Genomic DNA, 21,752 nt, shown 5'->3' on the forward strand with positions numbered 1-21,752 from the left:
ATTTCTATTGAAATTTCACTTGTATTGTTCATCTGACTTTTGAAAAGTAACTTAATATGGAACATGCTTCAGCAGTAATTTTTGCACCTACAATTAGCTTTGTGCTTATGAGTGATAATTGAATATAACTCAAAGAAACTACAGCCTAAATTCCAAATGCACCCTTTATATGCTAGGGTAGTTTGTAATGGTGAAATGGTGTAGGCTATCCTGCCTAAGCAGGGGGTTTCATCCATATGTATAGGATAAACAGAATCCTATCATTTATGCCTCTTGTAAAATCTGGTATAATAATCTGGCACTGTACTAGATTGCTTTGGGAAACGTTGGAGAGACTGATTAAAAAGAGAAAAAGAAAATTTGACAAAATAATCCATATAGCCCTTATTTGTGTAGCACTGTAAACTTGCATCTTTTGGTAAGCATAAATGTACATGGAAACTGGATAAAAGTCCAGAATTTATACATAGAATATTTATAGGCAGAACCATGACTATTGAAAGTGAAAACATTGCTGACAAGCCTCTGATTTTCAAATCCTTTTGTTTGCATTATTCTCAACTTCCTCTGCAATGGTTTCAATGTAACAGATGTGAAAATTAACGACGTGGTTCCCTGGGTCCTAGACGTCGTTTTGAATAAGCATATCATAAGTCCCAACCCTCACATAAGACAAGCATCTTGTATTTGGCTTTTATCACTGGTGAAGAAACTGAGCGCCCACAAAGAAATTAAGGTAGGAAGAAAAAATTATGTCCCATTTTCTTTTTTTTGAAGTTGGGGTGGGGGGTAGGGAATATGATTTAATTGACCTTCTGTGATTTCATGTGCATTCTTTTGTCCTCTTGCTTGTCTGTTTCTGAATTCTCATTTGTCTGAAATGGTGTAGGCTATCGTGCCAAACGGGGTTGGACTAGAAGACATACAAGGTCCCTTCCAACTCTGTTTTTTTGTTATTTTATTTGTTCTGGAAGTGTATTCGCTGAGCAAAAGGGATACAGGTGCATTTACAGCACACTGTTTTTTTTCAAAACTCATAGAAAAGTTGTTTTGAGTCTTACACTTCATTGTTTTGACAGTGAGATTGTATGATTCTTGTATTAGCTTGGAAAAAAATCTGCATGTTCTGACCTCTAATCATATTTCAAAGGGTTATTGCCACATCCATCCACAGGGAATAAAAGAAACTAACAATCTGCTATAGATTGTGTTCCCTCAAGAATAAGCCATCAGAGGCTTCGCACCAAATCTTGTTCTTCCCTCCACACAGGGCAAGCCAGAAAAAGGGGTGAATTATTCTTATCAGTGAGATTTTAAAATTGGGTTTCAAGTAACAGCTATAAGTTAAAATCCTCTTTTTTCTTTCATAGTCACATCTCAAAGAGATTCAAACTGCATTTGTAACTATTTTGTCTGACAGTGATGGTAAGTAGGAATGTTCCTGCATTATTTTGTTCATTGATTAAAGATGCAAATCCCTATTAGAAACAAAAATGCTTAACTTATAGATGAAAACCCCCCACAAGATTTCAGTACAGAGATATTATTGAAATTGTAACTTGCTCAATGTTGTGATTTGAAAGTCTCAGAGGAAACTGCTTGTTATTCTTTCCTGAGGAGTTGGCTTTCTAGCATTAACATTTCTGGCCTTGGTTTTAGGAATTCTATTGTTGTGTGTTTGTGATATTAATATACAGTGATCCCTCGAGTTTCGCGATCTCGATCTTCGCGAAACGCTATATCGCGATTTTTCCACCTGATGACGTCACTCCCTTCCTTTCTCATCTTTCTTTCTCTCTCTCTTTCTCTATCTTGCTTCTTCCTCTCTCACACTCTCTTCCTCCCTCTCTCATCTCTTTCTTTCCTTCTCTCTCTTTCTCTATCTCTCCCCCTCTTGCTGGCGGGCGGCGGGCGGGCGAGCGGGGGCATCAGCGAGGAGCCGGGGTTTCCCCTTTGCGTGGGCGGCTGGGAAACCCCGATCTTTGTCTGCTCGCTGCTGCTGCGCCGAGCAGATCAGCTGCTGGGCGGCCGAAGGAACCTTCCCTGGGTCTTCCCCCTCTTGCTGGCGGGCGGGCGAGCGGCGGGCATCAGCGAGGAGCCGGGGTTTCCCCTTTGCGTGGGCGGCCGGGAAGACCCAGGGAAGGTTCCTTCGGCCGCCCAGCAGCTGATCTGCTTGGTAGCGCAGCAGCAGCGAGGAGCCGAATCGGGTTTCCCCTTTGCGTGGGCGGCGGGGAACGCAAACTCCACCATCTACGCATGCGCGGCCATAGAAAAAAAGGGCACGGATGCGCAGATGGTGTTTTTACTTCCGCAACCCTACATCGCGAAAAATCGATTATCGCGAGGGGTCTTGGAACGGAACCCTCGCGATAATAGAGGGATCACTGTACTTTTGAATGGATAAATGTGGTTGAGCTGGTATTGCATTGGTTAATGTTTGGGCATGTAACAATTGAGAATAGCAACATTTAATTTGCTTTCTATTTCTTATAGAACTAAGTCAAGATGTTGCTTCTAAAGGTCTTGGTTTGGTGTATGAACTTGGAAACGAACAAGATCAACAGGAACTAGTTACTACACTTGTTGAAACTCTAATGACTGGGAAAAGGTATTTTAAAGAAACTTCAACTGATAGAATATGTATCAAGAGGCAGGGAATAATTTAAAAGGGGGATTAAAAGTAAATGAGTTTAAATATAAAGCAAGTTTGGAGGAATGCTTCAGAGCATCTGAACCCTTCTGTTCACGTTTCCTCTAAATTATATTGAATCAATATGAGCTTTATTTTAAAATTCTGAAATTATAAGATGTATTTGCTTTCCTCCTGTGTGGCAATCTATAATTTGATCTCACTGTGTTATGTTTTGATGTAATCTTTTGGGGTCTTGTATCCTAAATACTTTAGGAAGCAAAACGCATCTTAGGATAGTGTAGAATGGGTTTGAAAAAGTAATAAAATCCCTGAAAAAGTAATAAAATCCAGATTGACACAGAAGGTCAATCTGTCCTGTGATATGTTTATATTAATAATGTTTCTTGTAACATCTGTATAACTTAAAACTTTTTAAATGGACAAAAATCCTGCCAGTCATTTCTTAAAGTCTGAGAGAACAGTTCAATTTCAGCCTCTTCTCACTCCTTTTACCATATAAAATCAGTTGAGTAAATATTTCCAATTATGATAAATTTTAGTCCCTATTATGCAAGATACCCATTTGCAGTAGTGTTTCAAGATTCAAGTGAAAATGTTTTTCCCAAAAATGCACAAGTGTTCTGTAAAGCAGTGATTTTCAACCTTTTTTGAGCCGCGGCACATTTTTTACATTTACGAAACCCTAGGGCACATTGAGCGGGAGGAGGGTGGGGGCTAAAAAAAGTTTGGACAATAAAATTATCTCTCTCTCTTTCTCCCTTTCGCTCTATTTCTCTCTCCCTCCCTCTTTCTCTCCCTTCTTTCTCTCTCCATCCCTTTCTTTCTCTTCCTTCCTCTTTTTTGCTCTTTCTCTCTCCCTCCCTACCTCCCTCTATGTCTTTCTCTCTCTCTCCTTCCCTCCCTCTTTCTCTTGCTTTCTCTCTCTCTTGTTCTCTTTCTCTCTCTTGCTTTCTTTCTCTCTTGCTTCGCGGCACACCTGACCATGTCTCACGGCACACTGGTTGAAAAACACTGCTGTAAAGAACCTTAACCCCTTCTTTTTCCAATTGAGTTTGAGATGTAGATCCGCATAGAAATGACAAGAAATTTGACATATATAAATGAAGCAGAACCAAGAGGCTATATAATCTGATCCCAAAGAGGTAGAAAATTAATATCCTTCATAAGCTTTCATATATATTTTTTTCTCAAAAACTTTATTGATTTTTAATAAAAAAACATACAGACTTACAAACATTTAAACACTTAGGGGTTAAAATTACCCCTCTTTTCTAGAAGTCAATCTTAAATCTTAAAGTCAAAATAATATTCTAATTGAAAAAAAGAATTTTGTTTACACATTCTAATACACTTAGAGTTAAATTGATGAAAAAAGAAAAAGAACCAACAAACAATAGCAACAACTAAAAATATCAGTAACTTTGGATTATATTCACACAGTTTTCATAACTTTATATTGAACTTTATTCTTATCTATCCATGTATAAACTTTGTTCCAAATAGAATAAAAGTCAGATTCTTCTTGATCATTCAGCCTTCTTGTCATCATATCCATCTCTGCACAGTCCAAATTTTTTTTTACTACATCCTCTTTTTTGGGGATATCTTCCCCTTTCCAATTTTGTGCATACACTATCCTGGCCGCTGTTAAGATATGTACAACCAGAAGAAAATTTTTTTTTTATATATTTCTGTTTAGCTATGCCTAAAAGATAAAATTCAGGGGATTTTTCTATTTCATGTAATGTAATCTCTTTTATCATTTTTTCTATCATTCTCCAATATGTCCGGACTTTATTACATGTCCACCATTGATGATAGTAAGAACCTATTTCATTTTTACATTTCCAACAATTTGGGGAGGTATTTGGATACATCTTGGCAATTCTATTCGGTGGGAGGTAAAACATCTTAATTTGGTAAAACATCTTAATTTGGTTTTCTTTTAAAGAGACAGAATTTGTCATCTTCCAATTTGTTATCCAAACTTTCTCCCACGTCTCCAGATCAAACTCTTTGCCAAAATTTTTACACCAAGTAAAATATTATAAGAGATAAACAATATAAAGAATGGATAGAAAAAGAATTAGAAATCTTTTTTAAATGTAATAAAAATTCAGAGACCTGTTTTCAAAATTTGTGGGATACAGCTAAAGCATATACAAGCTTTCATATAATAGACCATTCTCTTTACAGAATCAAGCATGAAGTGTCGGGGGAAACTGTGATGTTCCAAGGCTCAGGCCTTGGCAAAACTCCAGATGGGTAAGCTCATTGATTAATCATGCTATTTGTGAGCCATTGTGTTACTTTAATCTATGGTGTAGGTATCTACATTGAAGTGCCTACGGGTAGCAGTTGGGAGTTTCTTGTCCAATACCAAATTTGGCCTGTTATTCCCTCCCAAACATTCCACTGAAGGGCTCCACTCCTCTACAGAAATCAGTTCCTGAAACGGCTAGCTTTATGGGGAGCCATCTTTCAAAGGCACTTAGTAAATTGATTCTCTGAACTGCTCAAATGTTCCTTGAGCAGTGCGGAATGAAAAGTGACATATTTATACCATTATGGCAGGTATCAAGAAATGGAAAAATAAGGCTCTGCAGGGATCAAGGGCAGATGGGTCATTGCCATCCTAATTTCAAGAGGGGAATACTTTAACAACCTACCCTCTTCAATCTTCTGTATGGAAGCATAAGGAATAGAAGATGCTTCACAAATTGGGAGAGACAGTTCAGTTGTATTTATTTATTTATTAATCAGATTTGTATGCCACCCCTCTCCATAGACTCGGGGTGGCTAACAGCAATAATAATACAATGTAAACAAATCTAATATTTAAGTTAATTTAAAAAAACCCAATTTAAGAAACCAATCATACATACTCACATACCATGCATAAATTTTATAAGCCTAGGGGGAAGGGAAAGTCTCAATTCCCCCATGCCTGACGACAGAGGTGGGTTTTAAGGAGCTTACGAAAGGCAAGGAGGGTGGGGGCAACTCTGATATCTGGGGGGAGTTGGTTCCAAAGGGTTGGGGCCACCACAGAGAAGGCTCTTCCCCTGGGTCCCACCAAACGACATTGTTTAGTTGACGGGACCCGGAGAAGGCCAACTCTATGAGACCTAACTGGTCGCTGGGATTTGTGCGGCAGAGGGCGGTCTCAGAGAGGTATAAAACATGTTTGCAGCCCTGGCACCAGTAGTGGCATCTAAGAAGAGGTTAGCAAGAGAAGACACAATGAAGTTTGTCAGGCATATCAGTGTCCAAGTTAAGTGGACAACAGGTTGGAGAAGTATGATGCATCAGCCTTTTCATATATGTTACAAAGCCCCCTTCTCCCATTAGTTACGGCTGAAACCCAGCACAACCAACATTTTTATATTCCTCTGGATTATAGTCCTCTGTTAAATCACAGCTTCACAAGAACTGTTTGTCAGAGCTCCCTAGACATTAAAAAAACATACCATTTGTTCCATTTTGTGTATTCACCTGTTAAGTATTGTGACCCACAAGCAAATGTCTCCTGTTGAGAAGTGTCTTTCATAGCTGAACATGGACTAGAGGCAGCAAAGGTGAAACTAAAAAGAGAATGGAAAGATGTACCACTTTTTCATTTAGCTCTGTACTGAAGCCTCAAAAAACAAAGAGGGAACACAGACTAGAGCATTGCCTCTAATTGTATAATTGTACTAATTCTGAAAGATAGGGGTTTGCTTATTTGATGGAATTGTTTAATGGGGAAAATCTTTTGAATTATTGCATAATTGTCTTAACAAATTTGGTTCAAATCTGTATTTAAAATGTTATTTTGAATCCCCCCCTTCATCTCTAAGTATCCCCTGGGTTCCCAGGGGATATTTCAAAATAGGACACGTAAGTAGTAGTGTGAGATATGATAGACAATTATTTTAATACTCACAATACACAGACAGATTTGGTTCACAATTCAAAGATTTATTTCAGACAGAGAAAAGCGTTTGCAAAGACAGCCTCCAAGTCTCTTTCCAAGTTAGATTGAGTACAAGGAGAGCAAACACACATTTTACAATCCATATACAGTGATCCCCCGCTCGTTGCGAGGGTTCCGTTCCAGGACCCCCCGCAACGAGCGGGTTTTCGCGAAGTAGCGCTGCGGAAGTAAAAACACCATCTGCGCATGTGCAGATGGTGTTTTTACTCCCACAGCGCTAGCGAGGAGCCGAAGATTGGGGGCGGTGCGGCTGTTTGCCACCGGCATGGGGGGCTTCCTAGCAGCCCCCCAAACCCAGGTTGGGGGTCCGGGGGGTGCTGGCAAGCCCCCCATGCCGGCGGCGACATTTTAAAATAGCCGCGCCGCCCCCAATCTTCGACTCCTCGCTAGCGGGCAGGCAGGCGGCGGACAAGCCGTTCGCTGGCGCTGGCTCTCGGCGCTTTCGAGCTGAGTCCTGGAGCGAATTCGCTTCCGGACTCAGCTCAAAAGCGCCGATAGCCAGCGCCAGCGAACGGCTTGTCCGCGCTAGCTCTCGGCGCTTTCGAGCTGAGTCTGGGAGCGAATTCGCTTCCGGACTCAGCTCAAAAGCGCCGATAGCCAGCGCCAGCGAACGGCTTGTCCGCGCTGGCTCTCGGCGCTTTCGAGCTGAGTCCGGGAGCGAATTCGCTTCCGGACTCAGCTCAAAAGCGCCGATAGCCAGCGCCAGCGAACGGCTTGTCCACGCTGGCTCTCGGCGCTTTCGAGCTGAGTCCGGGAGCGAATTCGCTTCCGGACTCAGCTCAAAAGCGCCGATAGCCAGCGCCAGCGAACGGCTTGTCCACGCTGGCTCTCGGCGCTTTCGAGCTGAGTCCTGGAGCGAATTCGCTTCCGGACTCAGCTCAAAACCACCGATAGCCAGTGCCAGCGAACGGCTTGTCCACGCTGGCTCTCGGCGCTTTCGAGCTGAGTCCTGGAGCGAATTCGCTTCAGGACTCAGCTCGAAAGCGGCGAGAATGAACGGTGGCGGACGAAGGGCGGGCGGCAGCAAGGAGTTTGCGTGGGCGGTGGGGAAACTCCTTGCTGATGCCCGCTGCTCGCCCTCCCGCCAGCAAGAGGGGGAAGACCCAGGGAAGCCGCCCAGCAGCTGATCTGCCGGGCCCCATCTACGCATGCGTGCCCATAGAAAAAAGGGCACGCATGCGTAGATGGTGTTTTGACTTCCGGGTTCAAAAATCGCAAATTACCCTGTTCGCAATGGTTGGGGACGCAGTAACAGGGGGATCACTGTATTTTATACTTTTTACACAACGCCTGATAATCCCGCCCCACACCCCTTTATTCTGCTAAATCATTTTCAATGTTATTCTATGCTCTAAATTGGGTCAGCATGAAAATTCTCGTCATAGTCATAGCTATCTTATCTTGTCCTTCGGTAGTTTTGACCCTGAGCAATGTTCTTATCTTACTGCTTTATAGCCTGACCATGGCTGTTCCAGTGACTTGGCCTTGGATGTGTTCCAGGAGGAATTATCTCAAGTTATTCAAATTTGTTTTACTGAATACATCCTGGGTTAATTTAGAAAAGAGTATAACAGCTTATGTTTATTGTATATAAAGCTTGTTAATACATTTAACTATTTCTTATAAAAGAGTAACTCATCATTCTTTTCCTTCGATTGCATTAATCATTTGCTTCTGTTTTCCCAAGCCAGGGTCTTTCTACATATCAGGAGCTTTGTTCACTTGCAAGCGACCTCAACCAGCCAGATTTGGTGTATAAATTCATGAATTTGGCCAATCATCATGCAATGTGGAATTCTCGGAAGGTATATGCTTGTAGTAGGAATGGTAGAACATTTCAAGATAATGGAGTGTTTATGCATATGTTTTGGGAATGCCCGATAGTGCAGGAATTTTGGCAAAAAGTGCAAGAGAACATCAATAAAATGCTAAATATACAATGGACAATCACTAAGGAAATGGCAGTACTAGTTAAAAGCAATGCGATGGGAGAATTTAGAGATATAAAACAAGCAGCAATAGAAAGCGCTCAGGTGGTAATAGTTTTGGGTTGGAAGGATGCGACAAAATGGACAATGCAAAATTGGTATAGGTACATGGTGGACCATATTCAATTTGAAATTATGGATAAAAGGATAAATTTGGATAATGAAACTGAATTGAGACAACTGATGGGACAGTGGGACAAGGTAAGACGATATATGATGAGTAGAATCCGAGACCAATCGATAAGAAATAAATTGGAATCGCTCTATAATATGTAAATAGATATAATGCTCTTGGGTCAAAGTGGATTATATAAGAAACACCCCCGATTGATGGTGGGGTATGTTTGTGTGTCGGGGTGGTGGGCACATTTCACTATGCACTGTTTTATGTTGTGTGTATATTAAACTTGTTAAAAATTAATAAAAATATTATTTTAAAAAAAGGAATGGTAGAACATTAGAAACAACAACACCTTCCCCCTTCCCCAATCTATGATAAGAGTATCTATAACTTTGAAATAATATGTCTTCTATTTTGAATTCTGAGCTGAAGCTCAACATTATGAGTATGTGATGGGATGAATCTGTTACAGTGGGAGCGTTATATAGAAGAGCTGTTGATTCATGTACAAAATGCATAATGTTCGCTTTACTTGAATACTTTCTGTCTGTTACCAGAAACCTGGGACACCTAAGTGAGATATAATATTTTTTTTCTTGCTTTTCTCAGGGAGCAGCTTTTGGTTTTAATGTGATTGCTACCAAAGCTGGGGAACAGCTGGCTCCATTTCTTCCCCAACTGCTTCCTCGCCTCTACCGATACCAGTTTGATCCCAATCTTGGGATTCGGCAGGCTATGACCAGCATTTGGAATGCACTTGTTACAGATAAATCTGCTGTAAGTGAACACAGAATAATTATGTCCCAATGTTGTCGCTTTTTTCCACTGAGTTGTCACAACTTAAAGTTAACTGTAGATTCTCTCAAATGGAAAAAAACCCCTTGTTGGAGAAAAATAATGTATTTTTCTAAATGTGAGAGGGATAATGTGTAACCTTGAATGAGGAAAATATAGTACAGTACATCAAATGGTTGGGGTTTTTGGTTCAGAACATCAATTTAACCTAAACAATTTATCATTCTTGGGTCCTGGAAATTAGCAAGATGATTCAATAGGATGCATTTCAGTGGAGTTTAGGAGAGTGGTGTTGGTCACAACTGCATGTTCTTATTTTATTAATATAATATTTATTGGTAAAATTTCTGATAATTGTTTATTGGTAAAATATTCCCAAAGTATATGCGGTCAAAACTATTTCATATATTCATGTACGGTATGTATGTATGTATGTATGTATGTATGTATGTATGTATGTATGTATGTTTTTCTGTCGAGGTTCGAATTCTAGAAGGCTGTGGCTTGGATGATGAAAGCTAAAAAGCTTGAAATAGATCTATATCAGTCTCCCTTTATTTCTTTATCAGTTCTTTGCAAGTTTGGAATATATATATATGTTTTTTTTCTGTCTCTCTCTCACACACAATTATTTTAATTGCATATTGTGTTAATGCTTTGGGAGTATTTTATCAATAAACAATTATCAGAGTCTAAGGAGAAGGGCGGCATAAAAATCGAATAAATAAATAAATAAATAAATAAATAAATAAATAAATAAATAAATAAATAGTATCTGCACACATAGTCCAATGTTATATACTTGCTATATATATGTTGTTTATAGGAAAACAGTAAATATATATATGAAGAAGCCTAAGTCTTTCTGAACTAAGTTCCTACCTGCATTAAGGATTACAGTCAAAAACACAACTGTTTTTAATTATCTATCTATCTATCTATCTATCTATCTATCTATCTATCTATCTATCTATCTATCTATCTAAAAGAAAACATCGTAAACATGTAACTACTGAAGTGTGGCTAGTACTAGCTTTTTTTCTTTTCTGTATTTGTTAGAAATATATTATTATTATTATTATTTTGATAATAATATATCTTGCTAGTCATATGTATCCGACCCATCGGAGCAGGGAGGCAGGGAATGTTGTGTGTCCCATCCCTCAGGGAGATACAACTGGTGGTCCCAAAAGAAGGCCTTTCTCCTTGGTGGCTCCCTCTCTTTGGAACATCATTCCCCCAGAGATTAAGATGCCCCCTCACTCTAATTCTCTTCCGGTAGGCACTGAAGACCTGGTTCTGCCATCAGGCCTGGGGAACCCAGAGCAGGCTGGAGCCCATTAAATAGCTCGTGTGATCTGCTGTCGCCAGGGTGGGAGGTCTGGGGGTGATTTTTTATATTATTTAATTCTTTTTGTTAGTTTTTACTATTTTAAATGTAGTTTTATATTCTGTAAGCCACCTTGAATTGCCATGAGCGAATAGGTAACAATATAAATTCAACAAGTTAATAATTAATTAATTATTTGTTACCTATTGTTAATTAATTAATTAATTAATTTGGGGTTAACCTCCTGCCACAGAGAGAGCAATATACATGTAGGAAAAGCACTATGTGAGAATGATTCTAATCAATCTATCATATTAGCCCATTTCATTTTCTTGTGCTGTTTCTGAAAGAATGCCTTCGAAGGAGGAAAAACACTTTCTCTTTTATTGTAGTTTGTGGTTGAGTTATAGGAAATTATCACTATAAATTTTTAGTTTCTTCACACTTTTGGGTGTGGGAATGCTTTTAATAGTTAAAACTGTTTTCTACTGGTACAGGTGGACAAATACATGAAAGAAATTCTTGATGATTTAATAAGCAATCTGACTAGCAATATGTGGCGAATTCGAGAGTCAAGGTATGCATTTCTAAAGTCAGTTCATTATTTAAATTAAAATAATTGGTGTTTTGAAAATCCATACTTGTATATTTTCTCTATATTGGGTTTTCAGGATTTATTTATGTAATTTTATCACTTATGTGAGCTGTATATTTTGGGTGGCAGATTTTGTAATTTTAGAGTAGAAATATTTGGAAATAAGTCATATAGGTTAGCAGGAAAGCTCAATTATGAATATATATATATATATATATATATATATATATATATATATATATATATATAATAGTTTATTTATTAAATTAGTGAAAAAGGGAAGGGAATATAAACAGAGAAAGAAAAAGAGAAAGGGGAAAGGATACAAAATCAAATGGTTTAGAAAAATATTAGAATTATACATAGTAATACATAAAAAGTTTTTATATCAATAGTCTATTTCTCCGACTATGTAAGTAAAAGATATCCTTGTTACCATTTATATCTTATGTTATATTTATAATTCACACCTTTAATTTCCAATATGTATACATATATTGATTAGTAGAGAGTGATTTGTGAAAAGAAGAAAAGAGTAAGAAGTATTGAGGAGGGTAAATCTGCGTGTGATGCATACGTTTTTAGGTGATACAACATGGTATAGTAGGATAATAGAGGGTGTACAGTGATCCCCCGTTTATTGCGTCCCCAACCATTGCGAATAGGGTACTTCGCTATTTTTCAACCCGGAAGTCAAAAATACCATCTACGCATGCGTGCCGGGCACGCATGCGTAGATGGCAGCGGCTTCCCTGGGTCTTCCCCCTCTTGCTGGCGTCAGCGAGGAGTTTCCCCACCGCCCACGCAAACTCCTCGCTGCCGCCCGCCCTTCGCCCGCCCACGCCGTTCATTCTCGCCGCACGGGCCTGTCCACGCTGTCTCTCGGCGCTTTCCAGCTGAGTCCGGGAGCGAACTCGCTCCCCGACTCAGCTGGAAAGTGCCGAGAGACAGCGTGGACAGGCCCGTTCCTTGGCGCTGTCACTCGGGGCTTTCGTGCTGAGTCCGGGAGCGAACTCGCTCCCCGACTCAGCTGGAAAGCCCCGAGAGACAGCGCCAAGGAACGGGCCTGTCCACGCTGTCTCTCGGCGCTTTCCAGCTGAGTCGGGGAGCGAGTTCGCTCCCGGACTCAGCACGAAAGCGCCGAGAGACAGCGCCCCCCGGACCCCCAACCCGGGTTTGGGGGGTGGTAGGAAGCTCCCATTGTTGGCGGAGACCTTTTAAAACACTCGCGCGGCTTCCAGGACTCGGTTTGGAAGCCGCGCGAGTGTTTTAAAAGGTCTCCGCCAACAATGGGAGCTTCGTAGCACCCCCCCCGAGCCCCCAACCCGGGTTTGGGGGGTGGTAGGAAGCTCCCATTGTTGGCGGAGACCTTTTAAAACACTCGCGCGGCTTCCAGGACTCGGTTTGGAAGCCGCGCGAGTGTTTTAAAAGGTCTCCGCCAACAATGGGAGCTTCGTAGCACCCCCCCCAGCCCCCAACCCGGGTTTGGGGGGTGGTAGGAAGCTCCCATTGTTGGCGGAGACCTTTTAAAACACTCGCGCGGCTTCCAGGACTCGGTTTGGAAGCCGCGCGAGTGTTTTAAAAGGTCTCCGCCAACAATGGGAGCTTCGTAGCACCCCCCCCGAGCCCCCAACCCGGGTTTGGGGGGGTGGTAGGAAGCTCCCATTGTTGGCGGAGACCTTTTAAAACACTCGCGCGGCTTCCAGGACTCGGTTTGGAAGCCGCGCGAGTGTTTTAAAACATCCCCGCCGACATGGGAGGCTCGCTAGCACACCCCCGAACCCCCAACCCGGGTTTGGGGGTGTGCTAGCGAGCCCCTCATGTCGGCGGGGATGTTTTAAAACACCCGCGCGACTTTCCAATGAGTCCCGAAGACAACGCGTTTGTCTTCGGGACTCATTGGAAAGTCGCGCGGGTGTTTTAAAACATCCCCGCCGACATGGGAGGCTCGCTAGCACACCCCCGAACCCCCAACCCGGGTTTGGGGGTGTGCTAGCGAGCCCCTCATGTCGGCGGGGATGTTTTAAAACACCCGCGCGACTTTCCAATGAGTCCCGAAGACAACGCGTTTGTCTTCGGGACTCATTGGAAAGTCGCGCGGGTGTTTTAAAACATCCCCGCCGACATGGGAGGCTCGCTAGCACACCCCCGAACCCCCAACCCGGGTTTGGGGGTGTGCTAGCGAGCCCCTCATGTCGGCGGGGATGTTTTAAAACACCCGCGCGACTTTCCAATGAGTCCCGAAGACAACGCGTTTGTCTTCGGGACTCATTGGAAAGTCGCGCGGGTGTTTTAAAACATCCCCGCCGACATGGGAGGCTCGCTAGCACACCCCCGAACCCCCAACCCGGGTTTGGGGGTGTGCTAGCGAGCCCCTCATGTCGGCGGGGATGTTTTAAAACACCCGCGCGACTTTCCAATGAGTCCCGAAGACAACGCGTTTGTCTTCGGGACTCATTGGAAAGTCGCGCGGGTGTTTTAAAACATCCCCGCCGACATGGGAGGCTCGCTAGCACACCCCCGAACCCCCAACCCGGGTTTGGGGGTGTGCTAGCGAGCCCCTCATGTCGGCGGGGATGTTTTAAAACACCCGCGCCGCCCCCAATCTTAGGCTCCTCGCTAGCGCTGCGGAAGTAAAAACACCCTCTGCACATGCGCAGAGGGTGTTTTTACTTCCGCAGCGCTACTTCGCGAAAACCCGCTCGTTGCGGGGGGTCCTGGAACGGAACCCTCGCAAAGAGCGGGGGATCACTGTATATGTATGGTGTAATAAATGTATTTTGTATGAGGAAAAAAAGTGTGAGAATTGATATAGGAATTAATGAGTATTTGCATTGATATATTATATGGTGTGTAAAAAATTCTGTTTGGTTTAAAGACGAATAAAGAGAGATATGATGTAAAATCTTTTTCAAATTGGATTTCAGCTTAGTTGGTTTTGGAATTATTTTATAGGTTGGTTTTGTTTTCAGTTTAGAACAGTCAAAGATGAGATAGGCTTATTACTTTCATGATATGAAAATTTGATATTTTTTTGCTATGACCCATTTGTACCAATTGTCCCATATTTTATAGTAGTCTGAGTCTTTTTTATTTTGCATTTCCATTGCTATTTTGGACATCTCCGCGCACTCCATAATTTTAGTTATTATGCATATATTTTTGTTTTGTTTCCTACCATATAATTTAAGTTGATGTACGCTGTACTAAATATTACATTTCTTGAACTTTTTTTTGACATTGATGCAATGTACCATTAGGGACCTTATATCATACCACCCATAATATTTAATTAAGAGGGGAATTAATACAGGTTAACTTAAACTATTGAGGCTAGTTGTAGATGAAGACATAATTACATAAAATGCTTCCTTAGAAACAGAACATATAAGTATTAATTATTGTAAGATTTGTAGCTTGTTTAAAAAGGGGGGATTAATTCTACTTTACAAAATTTAGGTGTACAGACCTTACTGTCTGACAGTAAGGTTATTCTTCTACACTTTTAAATAATGTATTTATTTATTTATTTATTTATTTATTTATTTATTTATTTATTTATTTATTTATTTATTTATTATTTGGATTTGTATGCCGCCCCTCTCCGAAAACTCGGGGCGGCTCACAACAAGTGAAAAGACAATCCAATACATAATCCAATTAATTAAAATATTATAAATTTATAATGTTTGGGGAAACTGAATTTGTTTTATTTTATTGAAACTTCATATTATAAAAGAATGATAATTAAAATCTTTCCACAGCTGCTTAGCACTGAATGACTTGCTAAGAGGAAGACCTTTGGATGAAATTATTCATAAACTTCCAGAAATATGGGAAACTCTCTTTAGAGTACAAGATGATATAAAGGTACTAAAAAGTTTCATTTTTCAGTATTGGGAAGTTACTATAATCATTGCAGGGAGAGAAGAGCTTACAATCAAGAAGACTTTTATGCTTCCTCCGGTGTTATGTTGGGAATTTCCAGAATTCAAAACTCCTGAATGATAAAACACACATTTATGATCCATTTTGGCTTTCGACTTTCATGGCAAAAATATCTGAGCTGTATGAATAAAAGGGAAATACTTAATAGAAAATGACTCTTCAGTTTAGCAATTGGGCTGTGTTATGGAAAATAATTTATGGAGCATCAAGGGAGTCAGATAAGCATTTGAAACATAGAAACATAGAAGTCTGACGGCAGAAAAAGACCTCATGGTCCATCTAGTCTGCCCTTATACTATTTTCTGTATTTTATCTTAGGATGGATATATGTTTATCCCAGGCATGTTTAAATTCAGTTACTGTGGATTTATCTACCATGTCTGCTGGAAGTTTGTTCCAAGGATCTACTACTCTTTCCGTAAAATAATATTTTCTCATGTTGCTTTTGATCTTTCCCCCAACTAACTTCAGATTGTGTCCCCTTGTTCTTGTGTTCACTTTCCTATTAAAAACACTTCCCTCCTGGACCTTATTTAACCCTTTAACATATTTAAATGTTTCGATCATGTCTCCCCTTTTCCTTCTGTCCTTCAGACAATACAGATTGAGTTCATTAAGTCTTTCCTGATACGTTTTATGCTTAAGACCTTCCACCATTCTTGTAGCCCGTCTTTGGACCCGTTCAATTTTGTCAATATCTTTTTGTAGGTGAGGTCTCCAGAACTGAACACAGTATTCCAAATGTGGTCTCACCAGCAGTCTATATAGCGGGATCATAATCTCCCTCTTCCTGCTTGTTATACCTCTAGCTATGTAGCCAAGCATCCTACTTGCTTTCCCTACCGCCTGACTGCACTGTTCACCCATTTTGAGACTGTCAGAAATCACTACCCCTAAATCCTTTTCTTCTTAAGTTTTTGCTAACACAGAACTGCCAATACAATTTGCTTTGATTTAGGCCCCTTCCTTTCTCGTCCTTTCTGTAAAGTGAGATTAGCAATCTTATTCTCTGCAAAGTTTATACATACAGCTCCTTGATGTCAAGGAATGTGAATTTTAAATTATTTCTCTGGGTTTTCAAATAAGCACCTTTGTTTGAAAAAGAGATTTATATTTTCTTGAAAACATACACCATCAAGGCAAAATTACTCCATTAATCGTGATTGAAATTAAAATTGGAAATTTAAAAAGGTTTTCTTTTCCCCTCCCCTCCTTTTCTTTTTCAGGAATCTGTACGAAAGGCTGCAGAGTTAGCCCTGAAAACATTAAGTAAGGTACATTCTCATAATCACTCCAGTAACGTCAAGAATTTTACATCATTCTGTGACTCAGTTTGAGCCATAGTTTAAAAGTTATCTTCAGAACATCTCTGCTTATCGTAATGGTTCCCACCTGCCATCTGCATGTTGTTGTTTTTGTTTTAAGGTGTGTGTGAAGATGTGCGACCCGTCTAAAGGAATTGCAGGCCAGAAAACCATAGCCGTACTTTTGCCATGTCTTCTTGATAAAGGAATGATGAATACGGTGACTGAAGTGCGGACCCTGAGGTACTTTATCCTTACATGGTTTTCCATTTCTTTTCACTTTTCCAAATCTCATATCCAGAAATGATTTCAGCAGGATTTTACCCATTATTCTTTCTCTTCGCAGCTGAAATTTATTTATTTATTTATTTATTAGATTTGTATGCCGCCCCTCTCCGTAGACTTGGGGCGGCTCACAACAATAACAAGAACAATGTAAGAACAAATCTAATAATTTAAAAAACACTAAAAAAACCCATTATTAAAAGCAAACATACACACAAACATACAATGTATAAACTGTATAGGCCTGGGGGAGATGGGTCTTAAGAACTTTACGAAAGTCAAGGAGGGTGGGGGCAGTTCTAATCTCCGGGGGGAGCTGGTTCCAGAGGGTCGGGGCCGCCACAGAGAAGGCTCTTCTCCTGGGTCCCGCCAAACAACATTGTTTAGTCGACGGGACCCGGAGAAGGCCAACTCTGTGGGACCTAACCGGTCGCTGGGATTCGAAATGAAATCTGTGAATCCAAAGAATTATTTTTTACAATAAGTGACAATTTCTAGATTCCTCTCTGGTAGCATCCCATGGTTTGCTTAGGCGTGGTTTTCTAACTGAATCATGGTGGCTGGCCTTGCGCCACCCACTAAACTGTTTAGATAATTTATGAACCAAGGAAACTCAATTTAGAAAATACCATCATTATGGTACATGCATAATATGTAATCGCTTAAGCTTAGATGGGAAAATCATAATTTCATCACATAAAGAGTCCTACAGTTGCTCCAACCAGCTGTGGAAAGAGTCAGTCTAAACTGCTATACATTTTCTGGTGATATTTATGCCCCAGAAAGTAGATAATATAAGCTGCCTGGGAATTTTCTGCATTTCATTTCCCTTTTGAACTACTTTGTTTTAGCGAATGGTTAGCAGATTGTTTTCTGACACCTAAACAATATTTGTTACGTGGGTGGATGTATTATTTCTAGAGAAGAAAAATGCAAATGTGCTTTTCTTCCATATTTTAATTTATAGCATTAATACTTTGGTGAAGATCAGTAAAAGTGCTGGGGCCATGCTCAAACCACATGCACCAAAGCTCATCCCAGCTTTGTTGGAATCCCTAAGTGTTTTGGAGCCTCAGGTCCTCAACTACTTGAGCCTGCGTGCTACAGAACAAGAAAAGGTAAGGGCGCTATTAAGTAAGGTTTCTCATTTATAGACCAAAGGCTGTCTAGCAGAAGAGGGAATGAGATTAGTTACATTATTAATTATTTTCATACAGTTGAGATATCCACATGATATTTTATTTTTAATTAAAATCCATAGCCGATAAGATAAGCTAGTTAACTTAACTTGTATTTACTGTGTAACTAAAATATTGTCTGAGTAAAAAATTCATGAAAATTATTCCTCTTTCTTTTTTTAAGACATCTTTGTCTTTGTCGATCGCTCTTAACATAATATTGCTTGTAACTATGCATCCACATGGACTTTCCATTTCTCTTGTCACCTTTTAAACTCTAGATTTTAATCATTTAGTCTTTTCTTTTTTTCTTTTCTTTAAGGCTGCAATGGATACTGCAAGGCTAAGTGCTGCTAAATCTTCCCCAATGATGGAAACTATAAATATGGTAATAACTGTCTTTAAGAAAAGTTTTACATAACCTGTCCAAGGAAGATTGCAAGTTGTAATGAAATTGCTCTGGTTCTAACTGATAGCAGAATATTGGTATTTCTAATGATTTAATTTAGTAAAAGAAAGCTGGCGTTACAGCAGGAAGTTACTCACTTGATCAATGTCTTGATCAATAACCAAGAAGATAAGATTGTTTCATGAGCTTTTAAAACAGGCTAGCCTTCCTGACATAACAGGGGTGCAAATAAAGTAAGGGGAAAATAGGATCCAACACTTAACACTTCTCCCTCCTCTTGCACACTCACATATGCACACCCATACAAAGGAAAGAAAATAGTGGTTATCATTTCTGTTTTTATGACAAGCTACACTTTGAGAATTGATGGCGAAGCAGCCATTGATAGAAAGATAAAAAAGTCTGTAAAGAAAATACTGGATAAAAGTGGATGTATTTTAAATGGCTCCTGCTCTATCAGTTGTTCTTCCAGTCCAATGCTAAAAAGCAGCTTGTGAGGAACAATCTACCTCATTATATTAATCTCCTTGGATGTTTTGATTTTCTTTTGGTTTTTGTTTCTCCAGTGCTTGCAGTATTTGGATGTGTCTGTTTTGGGAGAGCTGATTCCTAGGCTCTGTGAACTGACTAGAAGTGGATTAGGCATTGGTACTAAGGTATGCTTATGCTTGGGAAAGAAAGGTTTTGCAGGAAAGTTAGGAATGCTAAGCGCATGTTGAAATTTGCACAGCCACCGATATATATATCTGTTTATTTGTGTAATTATAGCTATACAGTGGTACCTCGTGATACGAACCCCTCGCCATACGAACAATCCGAGATACAAACCTGGGGTTCGGAAATTTTTTGCCTCTTCTTCCGAACGTTTTCCGTCTTATGAACCTGCCGCCCGAACGCCAAACCCGGAAGTTTGGCAAAAGTTCGGGTTCAGGTGGCCGCCGAGAAGCCCCGCCGCCCAGCTGTCGCCTTTTGAAACAGCCGGGGGGCTTTTCGGCGTCCTCCCAAACCCGAACACCGCACCCAGAAGTTCAGCAAAAGTTCGAGGTGGGCATTCGGGAGGCCACTGAGAAGCCCTGTCGCCTTTTGAAACAGCCGGGGGGCTTCTCGGCGTTCTCCCGAACGCCGACCCCGAACTTTTGCTGAACTTCTGGGTTTGGTGTTCGGGAGAATGCCAAGAAACCCCCCGGCTGTTTCAAAAGGCGACAGCCGGGCGGTGGGGCTTCTTGGCGTCCTCCCGAACGCCGAACCCGGAAGTTCGGCAAAAGTTCGGATTTGGCATTCGGGTTTGGGAGGACGCCCAGAAGCCCCCCAGCTGTTTCAAAAGGTGACAGCCAGGCGGTGGGGCTTCTCGGCGGCCTTCCGAACGCCGAACCCGGAAGTTCGGCAAAAGTTCGGGTTTGGCGTTCGGGTTCGGGAGGACGCCAAGAACCCCCCCGGCTGTTTCAATAGGTGACAGCTGGGCGACAGGGCTTCTCGGCGGCCACCCAAACTCGAACCTTTGCCAAACTTCTGGGTTCGGCATTGGGAGAAAGCTGAGAAGCGCCTGGCTGTTTCAAAAGGTGACAGCCGGGCGGCAGTGTTTTTTTGCGGGGGGTTTTCTTGCCCGCATTAATTCATTTTACATTGTTTCCTATGGGAAACAATGTTTCGTCTTACGAACTTTTCGCCTTACGAACCTCCTCCAGAAACCAATTACGTTCATAAGACGAGGTATTACTGTACAATGATTTCATCCTGTGATGTAAGTGAATGCAATTTGTGAGACCTATCCAGAGATGGGATATTGCGAATGTCAAGAGAGAAAGTCAAGAAAGAATGGTAGTGTTAATCTCTTATGCCAAGGATGTCAACCTTGGTTTCATTGAGGGCTGCACCAGGATTGTGTTTACCTCGGGGTGAGGGCAAGAGAGGCCGTGACCAGCTCGACATCACTCATGTCAGGGATGCCTGTGATGGCCCAAACACTCTGCCAGTGAAGATAGAGCTCAGGAGAGCCACACACTCTGTTTTCGCTGATAGAGGCACTGTGGGCCAGTCCTTCGCTTTTTCTAGGGGCGGCAGACCTAAGCATCCCACAGGCTGGATTCAGCCCATGGGCCTTGAGTTTGCCATTGCTATTTTACTTAGAAGTTGATGCAATTATATCGTATCAATTATGTCTTCTCTGCCAGTGCTGTGAATATGAGGAAGTCTTAGTGCTTTGGAGAAGGAGCAGATAATGCTGGGGCAGTTCAGCTAAACTAGTATTTTTAGATATTCTGCACTTGTAGATCCTGAAAATAAAATGCAATAATTAATAATATGGTGGCTATTTCCTTCTTATTCATACTGTCAAAATTCTGACTAGCAGTCTGATTCTCTATGTAGGTAGCCCTCATTTACCGACTGGCAACTCTGTTGCTAAGCCATGCCATGTTGAAGTGACGTGAAAAACCACATGACTCTGATTTATGATATTACTTTGTCAGGCATGGACATGATTGTTAAGTGAATCCCATTGGGTCGTTAAGCACGATACCATTTGATCAGCTTCCCCAATAAAAAAAACCCTTATATAGAGTGCTGGTGAGACCACATTTGGAATACTGTGTTCAGTTCTGGAGACCTCACCTACAAAAAGATATTGAGAAAATTGAACGGGTCCAAAGACGGGCTACAAGAATGGTGGAAGGTCTTAAGCATAAAACATATCAGGAAAGACTTAATGAACTCAATCTGTATAGTCTGGAGGACAGAAGGAAAAGGGAGGACATGATCGAAACATTTAAATATGTTAAAGGGTTAAATAAGGTTCAGGAGGGAAATGTTTTTAATAGGAAAGTGAACACAAGAAGAAGGGGACACAATCTGAAGTTAGTTGGGGGAAAGATCAAAAGCAACGTGAGAAAATATTATTTCACTGAAAGAGTAGTAGATCCTTGGAACAAACTTCCAGCAGACGTGGTGGGTAAACCCACAGTAACTGAATTTAAACATGGGATAAACATATATCCATTGTAAGATAAAATACAGGAAATAGTATAAGGGCAGACTAGATGGACCATGAGGTCTTTTTCTGCCGTCAGTCTTCTATGTTTCTTTGGCTGTCAGCTTCCACAATGAAACCAGCTAGGAAAGCTGCAGATGTCGATCATGTAATTGTGGTATACTATGACCTTCGTAAATGCACA

The 21,752-nt window shown here is 41.1% G+C and overlaps 1 protein-coding gene across 2 annotated transcripts in view; it reads left to right on the forward strand.

Moving 5' to 3' along the window:
- ECPAS (Ecm29 proteasome adaptor and scaffold) overlaps positions 1 to 21,752 on the forward strand; it is a 100,540-nt gene that overhangs the window by 54,686 nt on the left and 24,102 nt on the right. For both annotated transcript variants that reach the window (XM_070742437.1, XM_070742436.1), the window contains exons 25-37: positions 591 to 736; positions 1,371 to 1,425; positions 2,494 to 2,608; positions 4,850 to 4,918; positions 8,317 to 8,434; positions 9,348 to 9,515; positions 11,361 to 11,440; positions 15,223 to 15,328; positions 16,633 to 16,680; positions 16,832 to 16,953; positions 17,963 to 18,113; positions 18,496 to 18,561; positions 19,149 to 19,238. In XM_070742437.1, coding sequence (XP_070598538.1) covers positions 591 to 736; positions 1,371 to 1,425; positions 2,494 to 2,608; positions 4,850 to 4,918; positions 8,317 to 8,434; positions 9,348 to 9,515; positions 11,361 to 11,440; positions 15,223 to 15,328; positions 16,633 to 16,680; positions 16,832 to 16,953; positions 17,963 to 18,113; positions 18,496 to 18,561; positions 19,149 to 19,238 — 1,334 coding nt within the window. The remainder of the gene's footprint in view (positions 1 to 590; positions 737 to 1,370; positions 1,426 to 2,493; positions 2,609 to 4,849; positions 4,919 to 8,316; positions 8,435 to 9,347; positions 9,516 to 11,360; positions 11,441 to 15,222; positions 15,329 to 16,632; positions 16,681 to 16,831; positions 16,954 to 17,962; positions 18,114 to 18,495; positions 18,562 to 19,148; positions 19,239 to 21,752) is intronic.

This window comes from Erythrolamprus reginae, chromosome 2 (genome assembly GCF_031021105.1).
Source record: "Erythrolamprus reginae isolate rEryReg1 chromosome 2, rEryReg1.hap1, whole genome shotgun sequence".
Lineage (NCBI taxonomy): Eukaryota > Metazoa > Chordata > Lepidosauria > Squamata > Dipsadidae > Erythrolamprus > Erythrolamprus reginae.